Below are 12184 nucleotides of genomic sequence, written 5' to 3' on the forward strand. Positions count from 1 at the left end.
ACTCAACAAATGCGATCCATGGTGAAGGGTATATAAGATTCGGCCCGGCCGAATTTAGCACGCTTTTACTTGTTTTTATTTGAAATATAGGTGATGGGGAATTTGCGATAGTATCAATACTACCGTTATATTTTATTAGAAATATCGAAAATATCGAATGTTGTGATTATCGATAGTTTGCCAGCTCTAATGTAAGTTCCACAGCTTCCATTTTCTTCTCGGGCCTACAAGAAACCGTGCTGTAGAATGCGCTCCGAAAGTTATTCCAATCCACCCTCCTTCTGTTTAGTTCTGAACCGATTTGGATGAATGCAGGAGGTGTTCAGATGGGTAATAAAACAATCTGTTTAGATTTGCGTCCGAAATTGTAATAACTGTTGCTCCATAAGTGTAACTCTTGTGATGCACACTTAACGGAGCTATATCTGAGTCTGAACCGATTTCTACCAAAATGTGTACACCTGGTTGTAGTCATAAAGAAATACATTGTTGGAGAATTGAAGAGAAAGGCTCTAAAAGTTAAAATTGGACGATGGAGATATATCTGTATTCGAACCGATTTCTGTTGTCAAAAGTGAATTCGTTGTGCAAAATTTTCCCTTAAGTCCCTTAAAAAATTACCATATTTTGTAATGTTGGTTCAAATCGAATGTACGTATGTATGTATATATGGGAGATATTGTATTTAAATCTGAAAAAAATTCGGAAAAATCCGTACATATTGTGATAGTCATAGAAGAAAGTGTTATGGAAATTTTTGAGAAAATTGGCTAATTAATGCGCTTAAACTTAAAATCCGACCATATAAATGCATATGTGTATGTAGGAGCTTTATCGAAATCTGAGCCGATTTCTACCAAATTCATTAGTAATCTGTAGATTCATAAGAGAAATTTTTGTCCAAATCGAATGGGAGTTATATCAAATCTTAACCGATTTCCTTCAATTTCAGTATGCTTTGTCGTCTCTTGGCAAAAAATGTATGTGCCAAATTCGATGATGATCGGATGGAAATTGCGACCTGCACCTTGTACACAATTTAACTGGAGAGACGGACACACCGGCGAATGGACGTACAGACGGACGGACATCAAAAAGAGCTAAATCTAATCAGAAAGTAATTCTCAGTTGATACGTATGCCTATGACGCCGAGCTCCTGGTTTCAAATCCCTGCACGAACATCAGAAAAATTTTTAGCGGTGATTATTTGTAAGGTATCCTGTCATGTTTAAAACTTTTCTACCAAGTGGTGTCGCTATGCGGCCCGCCGTTCGAACACGGCATAAAAAAGGAGGACTCTTATCATTGAGCTTAAACTTTAATAGGACTGCACTCATTGATATGAGAGGAGTATCCCCTGTTAGTAGAGTCTATCTCACTTCCTTCTGGGTGTTACAAACGAATTCAGTAATGGGGATTTCGATTCTGAAAAAAAATGTTTCACAATGTTGCACTTGCACGGGACAACATTTTGCAAATGTCGCTCCAATCTTCTCATAGTGTTACACTATTTGCATTTTCAATCCAACATGTTCATACGTCCATGTAGTCATTTCAAACATATACTACGGTAACAAGTAGAAGCGTCCTAAGTTCGCCCGCTTTTGTCGAGTTCTTTTCCCGGCATCTCTTCTTAGGCCAAAAAAGGATATTGGAGCTCTTGGGGCGGATAATAATAAAAAGACGTAGTTGTTGTCAGGTTGCGAACTAAAATTGAACTCACTTTATTAAAATCAATTTCTTAACTCTAAACCTAAATCTATATGTACAAATATCTTAACATATACGGTCACACACGCAGCGATATGCCTATTTAAAGATGCACTTAAGACCACCCTAGACAAATGCAGCTACATTCAAAATGCACATAAAAATACAGTCTTATCTTCTAATGTAAATACTCTAACATATCCACACCATGCGGCCAAACATCACCAAACGCCACATGTGGGAACTTATAACACGAAACTATTATAGACTAAATGCTGCTGGCTATATTATTAAACATTTTATCTCCTAACAATTGATAAGAATTAAACTGACTGTGTGTGACCTAAGAATACAGTTCTTACAAAACTGTCCAGATATAAGAAAAGATTTGCTCTGCTATTAGAGCGATATCAAGATATGGTCCGGTTTGGATCACAATTAAATTATATGTTGGAGGCCTGTGTAAAATGTCAGCAAATTCGAATGAGATTAGCGCCCTTTAGGGGCTCAAGAAGTAAAATAGAGAGATCGATTTATATGGGAGCAGTATCGGGCTATAGACCGATTCAGACCATAATAAACACGTATGTTGATGCTCATGAGAGAATCCTTCGTACAAAATTTCAGGCAAATCGAATTATAATTGCGACCTCTAGAGGCTCAAGAAGTCAAGATCTCAGATCGGTTTATATGGCAGCTATATCAGGTTATGAACCGATTTGAACCTTATTTGACACACTTATTGAAAGTAAGAATAAAATACGTATTGCAAAATTTCAGCCAAATCGGATAGGAATTGCGCCCTCTAGAAGCTCGAGAAGTCAAGTCCCCAGATTTGTTTATATGACAGCTATATCAGGTTATGAACCGATTTGAACAATACTTGGCACAGTTATTGGATATCATAACAAAACACGTAGTTACAAACCCTTCCTATGGTGGAGGGTATGAAGAACTTCGGATGAAGAACTTTCTAGCAATGCAGCTAATACGCCGCGCTAAATAAAACGCTTTCACGTTTTTATACCCTCTACCATAAGATGGGGGGTATACTAATTTCGTCATTCCGTTTGTAACAGATCGAAATATGCGTCTAAGACCGCATAAAGTATATATATTCTTGATCGTCATGATATTTTAAGTCGATCAAGCCATGTCGGCCCGTCTGTCGAAAGCACGCTAACTTTCGAAGGAGTCAAGCTAGGCGCTTGAAATTTTGCACCATTACTTCTCATTAGTGTAGGTCGATTGGGATTGTAAATGGGCCAAATCGGTCTATGTTTTGATATAGCCCCCATATAAACCGATCTTGGGTCTTGACTTCTTGATCCGATTTGGCTGAAATTTTGCACGTGGTGTGCTAGATATGCGCCGTGGGTGGAGAGAATGTTCCATTTACAGAAAGCGCAAAACACCTGGGTGTTTGCTGGACAGGAAATTGAACTTCAAATCGAACATTTTGGAAATGGCAAGAAAGGCGACTCTTACCCTATACAACTGCAAGAGAGTCATTGGCAAAAGTTGGGGATTTAGACGGCGCATTATGCATTGGGTATATATTGCAGTTGTCGGACCTATAATGCTCTATGGTGTTGTGGTCTGGTGGACGGCGCTTCAAAAGTCCAGCTACTGTTCAATAGTCAACCGTGTCCAAAGGGTGGCTTGTTTGTGCATCACGTCCGCACTGAGGACGACACCATCTGATGAATGATAGATGGTTACAAATAGGGGTTGTGAGCATCCCAAAACTATGTGGCCTAATCTAGACTTCTACCGCTTTGATGTCACTGGCTAGAACAGATGTTTCATCAGACGGACGGACAGGCATCTTTAAATCCACTTGTTATACCATAACTATTAAAAATATGTGTACTTTTAAAGTCTTAGACCATTATTTGAATGCTTCAATTTAAGACAGATGACAATATCGAAAGTTGAACCTATGTATCCCATACTTGGCACTGATGTGGAAGCAGCTTATAGAACTCATCATTCTAAACTTCGTTAACGGATAGCATTATTTGTGAAACCAGTAGTGTCCTAAGAGCAAACACACAGGAAGAAGGACGGGTGACAGATAGACATACGGATGGATAGATGAATCTTATTTGACTGTTTCAAATATTCATAATTGAATGCACACCTATGACTGAAAATGCGCTATCATATTTATATAGTCTCTAAAATTGGGGATTTTCCCATATTTTTCCCCAATAGTTGGGAGTCGGGATAGCCACAGAAAGTCGGGATAATCCCGACCATCTGGCAAGACTAGGTGTAGGATGTAACAACAAAATAGCCCGAATATATTGAGGTGAAATCCATTCCGATGTTATCATTAAATATCTGGAGGGTTGTTGTTTTAAGAGTGTATTTTTCCGTTATAAGCTATGCCACAAACCGCTATGCCTTAAGCCGTTTCCTTCATCGTAGATACTGTTGCCTGGAAACGCATGTTTGTTTATCATGAAACATTTGGAGAGATTTTCACTTTATTTGATAGGTGTTTCTCTTGCTGACCTTTATAATATTAATTAAGTTAATTTTTCAAAATTAATTATGGCTTCGAATAACAATTCACAAAAACCTACAACACATAATGGCGTTGGGCCAAATGACAGTGCGGAGAAGACAATAAATTTAAATGACTTTTTGGATTTTTTGAATTTGTCATGTCATGTCAATGACATGATTTCTCAGACTCAGACAAGTCAGCAGACTACTAATCACCACACAAAGGAGTTGCATGCCCATCACCATGGATCGTTGCACAAAAATACAACGAATGGGGCAGGCAACTCAATGCCCTTGGGAACAAAGTCTAGTGGACCAGCCAAGTCCTTGGACTTTCAGCATTTAGCGCACAATTGTTTGGTAAATGATTTGTTCGGTTACAAACGTGCATCTCCTCAGGCAGTGCAGGAAGATTTGACAGATAGTGGCCCCAGCACTGGTAGCAGCACTGGTCTAGGAGATACGACGGCACGTGGTCGGCGGCTCAGTTCCATGGCTCTTTCTAAAACGAAACAAGCTCAAACAAATACCAATGGTGATGGTACTCTGCATCCCAAGTTAAATGAAAAGTTGGATAACATTTTGAATGAGGGCATCTTGGATGCGGTGTTGCCTTTTATATGTCCCGTACCTTTGCCGGCTAACTATAACAATCGTTTGAAGCCCAAAGGCACCAAAGAGGTTGCGGTCAGGGTGTCTCCCTCCGCACCAGCAGTTGTAGCAATGCAAACATGCACCGAATCGGAAGGCGATGCAAGTTCCACGACAACTTCCAAGGAGACAAGTACGAGTACAAGAGCTCCCACAAAGATATCTTCGATTCCCATAAAAACTTCAATCAATTCACAAGGAGCTACATCCAAAAAGGAGTAAGTTGACATTTTCCACGTTCAGTAATGACTTCATCTGTTTCGATACTTTTAGGCCCGAGGTCGTTATCCATGTCTGCGATGAGGTAAAGAATACATCCAAGGATTTTATATGTCCTCAGAGTTTGTTAGTCAGCAAGATGGGCTATTTCGCCGATGTTACTGCCGGGCAAAAGTTGGAGGACATGGACATATCGGTGCATTGTGACATACAGATATTCGATTGGCTTATGAAGTGGGTGAAGTCCGAAGGAAACAATAGTCTGGATCAAGGTGATGGCTCGCCAAACTTGAATGTAAACAATGTGGTGCCAATATTGGTATCGGCAAGCTTTTTACAGGTTAAGTAATGAGAGACCTTTTCAGTGAGACCGTTCTCAATTATGAGGTATTTGAATTTAACCGAGATTTGCAGATGGAACCTTTGCTGTTGGACTGCCTTAGTTTCTGTCATTCACGCTTGGGAGAAGTGGTCAAGGCGTCCACCAACCTCTCTTGTCTCAATGATTCTATCATTACCCGCATGGCTGATATGTTTACCAATGTCGAACTGGAGATGGTTAGGGACAAAAAGGATCGTTTGGTACCACGTTTGTGGACCAAACTTATACAGAGTCTTTGTGAACCAGAACCGGAGGCTTTACGTGGTCACTACTACAGTTTGGCGGGATTGTTTCGTTGCTCTAGGTACTGACTTAAATGACATAGTACATTCAATTAACTTGTTTTTTTTTTTCTCAGATGTCAGCGTTGCTTAACCAACACCATGAAATCCTATGTTCAATGTATTCAAGGCAATGTGCGTCTCAATCGCTGGGGCCAACTAGTGAGTCATCATGTTCGAGATCCCACATGGGACTTGAATTGCTACATAGCTCAATTATTTAAAGAGCTGAAATCATGGCGTCGTGTTTATTGGAAACTTTGGGGACATGCCCACTATCTCTACTGTTGTTTGTGTGAAATGTATTTTCCAGTGTACCAGGTATGAAACACCAATACCAGACAAGTAATTATTATATATACGGTTCTTTCTTTTCACTATAGCTTTCCTGGTGTCGTTACCATCCTGAAACTCCAAGTTTTCTGGGGCCAGTGGCCGATGGTCGCACTACCGGTGCAGCGGGTCGCTATGCTTGTTGTGGGCAACAGGCATTTCGTTTCGAGACTTTGCCAGGACCAAATGTTATTATGATATATTGCATCTGTTTTATCTCACTGTGTAATGATGGTCCATTTGTTACAGGGTTGCCAGATTCGTGAACATAGTGTCTTAGTGGAAACTGATCGTGAACGTTCTATTTTATCTATCGTCCAGTTGGCTACTGAGGGTCACGCTTTGGGCGATAGTCCTCCTCTAAAAATGCAAGAATCTTTGACTAGTGCAGAGCATGAACCACGATGGATGCTATTGTCGCTAATGCCACAACGTTGCCGCCAGGGCTTATTACCAGTTTTAAATCCTGATGGTAAGTGTGGGGAAAGAAATGAGTCTGCCAAATTTCATCAAAATCGGTTCAGATTTAGATATAGCTCTCATATATATATTTTATCCGATATGGTCTTTTATGGCTGTGGTAGTCACAATTTTGCTCCGATAATTTCATAATTTTGAATGAGATATTTAACAGGTGGACATACAAAATATATTTTCAGAATCGGTCCCATATATTTTTTTCCAGTGGTGAAAAAAATATTAGAGACAACAGTTATTAAGAATAATATTGCACAAAAAGAGTAAGAAACAAGTAAAAAAAAACAAAAGTCGGGTGGTGCCGAGTATATAATACCCTACACCTACCCTATAAGTGGAAATTGGGAGCTTTATCTAATTCTGAACCGAATTTGATGGGTTATAAAACAATCCGTATCAAATTTTGAATCCGTATCAATTTGAGCATCAAAATTTCAGCCAAATCGGCAAAAATCGCGGCTTGTAAGGGCTCAAGAAGTCAAATCGGGAGATCGGTTTATGTGGGAGCTATATTTAAATCTGAACCGATACTGCCCATTTGTAATCCCCAATGACCTACATCGATATTAAGCATCTGAGCAAAATTTCAAGCGGCTAGCTTTACGAGTTCGACCGCAATCGTGATTTCGACAGGCGCATGGACGGACGGACATGGCTAGAACGACTCAGAACGTCGAAGCGATCAAGAATATAAATACTTTATGGGGTCGTAGGCGAATATTTCGAGGTGTTACGAATAGAGTGACTAGATTAATATACCCCCCTACTATGGTGGGGGGGGGGGTATACTAATGGTCAATAAATGTCAATAATATTCTTAGCACTCCTTGTGAACAAAAATATTTGAGCTGAGGTTACAGATTATGTCAGAAATTCGCTTTATTGAGAGGGTGTCGATCAAAACATGCAAAAGTGTCAGTTCTCAAAAAAAAAAAAATAGTTGAAGAAATGACGTTATAAGTTAAAAAAGCGTAGAAAAATCTAAAATTTTCGATGAAAATAAGTTTTAATGGCATAGGACAATCAAAAGAACGTTTTAGTCATATTAATGATTTTAAAAAATATTGTTTTGTATTTTTGTATTCGATGCCGCCTTTGGGGACAAAGTTGATTTCCAATAGTCGGGATTTTGGTGCCGAATACAAAATGGTTATTCTGCGCCCTTCACAAATCGAATTGGCAGGTCGGCCTATAGCAATATATTGTCAGATGTAGCCAACCTTCGAAATTAATCTGCCTAAGGATAAAAAAATAGTCTGTACTACGTTGGGGGCCTCCGTCGCACAGATGTTACTTGTCGTTACTCGAAAATCCGAAAAAAATTCGCCTAGTCTAATATAATCACGCTGCACTCCCTAAAAATTAAAACTTTGTACAGACTACTTTTTTTCCACAGTCAGGTTCAGTTCGAATATATAGGCCTATTTTCGACTACATTTATACACAGCCGATATATATCCGATCATCCGGTTAAACGTCTTCAGCTCATAAAAGGAATATATATTTTTTAATTTTGCACCCAGAGGTACGATGGATTACACTACCGACTACTGGTCCACTTACCTAAGAGATTACAGATACAAGATTCTCTTGTATTTGTAATTTAAAATCATAGAGGAGAGAAAAACAAATGTTTAATACTCACTCATTCACATGCTTTGTTGCAATATACGTTTCGTAAATTAATTTCGTGTCATTATGCTTTTTCTCCAGAATCCTTAATCATGCAAAGCAAATTAGATCAGTTGATCAAATGTTATAGCCGCTAGAAAGTTGGGGAAGTGGAAAGTCGTCAACTTTGACATCCAATATTAAAGACGAAAGCCATTTTACTGAAAGCCTATAGGAGGAGAGCTACAAAAGTACGAGGGTTGCCTTTTATAATTCGGGATTAGAGAACAAAAACAAATATTAATCGTCGAAAATCGCTTAATTGTTTTTCAAAATATTTCTCATTAAGATCTACACACTTTTGCATGCGTTTGAACCAATTGTCGAAGCACTTTTGCCACTCTGATTGCGGTATCTCCAAAACATCCATTCTGAATGCATCAGCCGCTTCTTCAGGTGTCAAAAAACGTTGACCTCTCATTTTATTTTTTACGTACGGGAATAAAAAGAAGTCATTCGGTGTCAAGTCAGGATTATACGGCGGAGGATTCATCAAATCGATGTTTTGAGTGTTCAAAAATGCAGTTGTTTGAGCCAATGTGGGAGAGATCGCTTTGTCTCGCTGAAGAGTGATCCGTCTTCGGCGGTTGGTTTTCCTGATTTCTTGGAAGACAACTGGCAAACAAATGGTTGTGTACCACTCAGAATTGACTGTTTTGCGTTGTTCTAGTTTTTCGAAAAAAAAAACAGGCGATCATTTGCTTGGAAGTGCTTCGTGCGCGAGCAACTTTTGTTGGATTTGGCTCAATTTGAAACACCCATACAGTCGACTGCCGTTTACTTTCGGGCTCATACGCGTAAATCCACGATTCATCACCTGGGACTATGTCATAGACGTGTTTTGAAGCGCGATCGTTTTTTGGAGCATTTCTTTTGACCAATCGACACGAGCCTTTTTTTGAGCGATTGACAAAGTGTGTGGGATCCAATACGAACTAATTTTTTTGACGGTCAAATGTTCATGCTACATTGAATGTATGCTGGTCCCACTAAAGCCTAAGGTTGTCTCAATCTTACGGTAGGTCACATGACGATCTTGCAATATCAGTTGGCGTACAGCATCAATGGTTTTTGGAACAACAACTGATTTTGGACGACCTTCACGAAATTCGTCTTGGAGTGAACTACGACCTCGGTTGAATTCATCGCCAAAAATTTAATTAAGTACATCGACGCACTGTTGTTGAGTTAATACACGCCGAAAGTTGTAAAAAATAATCGCACGAAAATGTTCACGTTTTAATTCCATTTGTTTGGGCGAGATGCGTCTTTTAAGTTTCTGTAAACAACACAAATATTGCTCGTATGTCAAAAAGGTTTTGAGTACGTATAACCTCAAAACTGTCAAGCTTAACGATAGAGTTGTCAGTTGGCAGATTGCAACACAAAGGTTGTCCAATCCCGAAATATAAAAGGCAACCCTCCTATATTCAAAACCATGGACGAATCGATCCATATTTTGACGTTCTCATATAAGAGTACATTTCACAAATAGTGATTTTTACACCGAGTTTTATGAAGTCTAAGAGGAATTTAGAGTAGATAGATATTGCATATACGAGTATATGGCGATTGTTTCTCACGTTCAATGGTGACGATGGCAAAAAAAAAAATCGGAATGTTTGACTTTTTTTAAAAAATTGACTTTTAAGTTGTCGATTATATAAAATCGGATAGATTAGAGATATTTTCATGATTCTTTCTGTGTTTAGTAGATATACTGAATAAAATTTTCTCACACATATGTGCAATAAAACAGGACGTAGAACTCAGTTTTTAACAGAAAAAATAGCACTACTTGAAATTTGTCTTTTCAGTTTTTTTTTGACCGCCACGATCTTATTTATGGCTAGGATATGACGGGATATAACTTTAGTTTTTGGGAACATTTAAAGATTTCAATTAAAAGTTAAAAAAATCACAATCGAACTCTATTGTCAGTGTGAAATTTTTAAAAGTTAGTAAAATTTTTGGCGATATTCGCCTTGAGATAACTGAGTAGTTTGATATCGAAATGAGCCAAATCAGCATTTGAAATATTTCGTTATACCTTCGATGCATGAAAATGGAAAGAAATAATAACCCTTTGATGGTCAAAGTTTACGAAAACTTGAAGGAGATAAAAGTATCTTTTTTGGGAAATTTTGCAAATTTTTAACAAACCAAATATTTTTCATATTGAAAACGATGCCATGGTGAATATATTGACATGATTGCTTTTTATACCCTACACCACTACTGCGGTACAGGGTGAATTTGTTTGTATCACTAAGGAAGAGAGCAAGACCCATTTATAAGTATGCCGATCGACTCAGAAACATTATTTGATTCGATTTTGCTATGTCCATGTTAATTTGTGAACAAAATACAGGTCGCAATTTTCATCCGATTGTTTGCATATTTAGCACAAGCATATTTTTTTGGCCTAGAGACGAAGCCTATTAAAATTGGAAGAAATCGGTTCAGATTTGGATATAGCTTCCATATGTATGTTCATCCGATTTGGACTAATACTGCAATAGGATCGTCATTTGTGAACCGATTCTCACGAAATTTGGCACAAAGGGAGACTCTCATAAGTCTCGACATTACCAGTGAAAATGACAGAACTTGGTTCAGATTTGGATATAGCTCCCATATAAATGTTCGTCCGATTTGATCTAAAATTGCTATCATATCGTCATTTGTAAACCGATTCTCGTCTCTAGTCCCGAAAAACATGCCTGTATCAAATTTTAAGATGATCGGATAAAAACTGCGACCTGTACTTTTTACACAAATTAACATGGAAAGACAGACAGACGGACATAGCTAAATCGAATCAGAAAGTGATTCTGAGTCGATCGGTATACTTATCGATGGGTCTATCTCTCTTCCTTCTGGGTGTTACAAACAAATGCACTCAGTTATAATACCCTGTACCACAGTAGTGGTGTAGGGTATAATTACAAATTTGCTCATGATTATTCCACGAAGGAACTGGGACAAATATCTCGCACATAAATCAGTGCTGTCTAATTTAAGTTTAAGCTCGATGATTCACTTTGTAGTTTAATAATATTTTTTTCGTTAGATGCTAATAGTCGTGTTGCACGGCGTGTTCGTCCCGCATCATCGAAATTTTTTGCCGATTCGAGTACTGAAACCGAGAGTACTGACAATACTCTGGAAAATCTGAGATCAACCTCTCGTAAATATGGACTAGGTGACTATGGCAGCAGTTTCTCCACAAGCAGCAGCGATGGTTGCGAGTCCTCGGGCAGCAAGGCTATGGCTCCCAAAAAGAATTACAGCAAAAAACACCATCGTAAAAGGTATCACACATTAAATAAGTTGCTCTAATGATATACATGTTAAAAATATGTTTTGTTTTAGTAAACCACCCTTGAATCCTGGTCGTTATTGGTCTGGCGAATTATCGGCACGCAGCAATCAAGATAATCAACGTGAATTTGAGGAAAAAGTTATGAAGCAAGTCGTTGCCTTGGTGCGTAAGAAAAATGGGGCTGATATTAACGTTACCAAACCAAGTCGACCTTTGGGTGGATGTTATGTTAAGCTCGAACAGGAATGGAAGGAACAGTTGAAGCAACGCTATTACAATTTAGGTCCGTCTGTTTCAAATTCCCAAATGAGTGGAAATTGTGCTGGAAGCACGTCATCGTTGTCGATCAAAGCGTCTCGCAAAAAGGGTGATAATGCTAGTGGGCAATAAGAAAAATAACTTGGTTAGAGTAATTAAAAAATAAAATAAGCAAGTGAAATTAAAATATATTAAAATGTTGAAATAATTGGGTAAGTAAAGATTTTTCTTGCCTTTTCGATTCGGTAAGGTTAAGTTATACCATGTTTCCACTAGAGCCCAAATCCACTTGAATTGAGTCTCCAAACCTCTTTTCCACTGCGATGTATGCGGTTTTAACTTGTCAACAGTGACGTTTTTTG

At 38.5% G+C, this 12184-nt stretch overlaps 1 protein-coding gene across 1 annotated transcript; it reads left to right on the top strand.

Annotated features, from left to right (window-relative positions):
• The first annotated feature begins 4208 nt into the window (after window positions 1-4208).
• On the top strand, window positions 4209-12030 carry LOC106091589 (SANT and BTB domain regulator of class switch recombination). The gene is made up of 8 exons (XM_013258149.2): window positions 4209-5094; window positions 5150-5435; window positions 5510-5781; window positions 5836-6079; window positions 6142-6279; window positions 6341-6563; window positions 11313-11553; window positions 11615-12030. Exons 1-8 carry the CDS (start codon window positions 4271-4273, stop codon window positions 11952-11954), a joined length of 2568 nt encoding a protein of 855 aa, XP_013113603.1. The 5' UTR covers window positions 4209-4270; the 3' UTR covers window positions 11955-12030.
• The last annotated feature ends 154 nt before the right edge of the window (window positions 12031-12184 follow it).

The sequence above is a fragment of the Stomoxys calcitrans genome, chromosome 1, assembly GCF_963082655.1.
Source record: "Stomoxys calcitrans chromosome 1, idStoCalc2.1, whole genome shotgun sequence".
Taxonomy (NCBI): Eukaryota; Metazoa; Arthropoda; class Insecta; order Diptera; family Muscidae; genus Stomoxys; species Stomoxys calcitrans.

Excerpts from the sequence above, each read along its gene's own strand:
- LOC106091589 (XM_013258149.2), top strand. The coding sequence starts at position 4,271 with ATGGCTTCGAATAACAATTCACAAAAACCTACAACACATAATGGCGTT. Across the intron at positions 6,280-6,340 it reads AGACTTTGCCAGGACCAAAT|GGTTGCCAGATTCGTGAACA; the intron begins GTTATTATGATA and ends CATTTGTTACAG. Across the intron at positions 6,564-11,312 it reads ACCAGTTTTAAATCCTGATG|ATGCTAATAGTCGTGTTGCA; the intron begins GTAAGTGTGGGG and ends TTTTTTCGTTAG.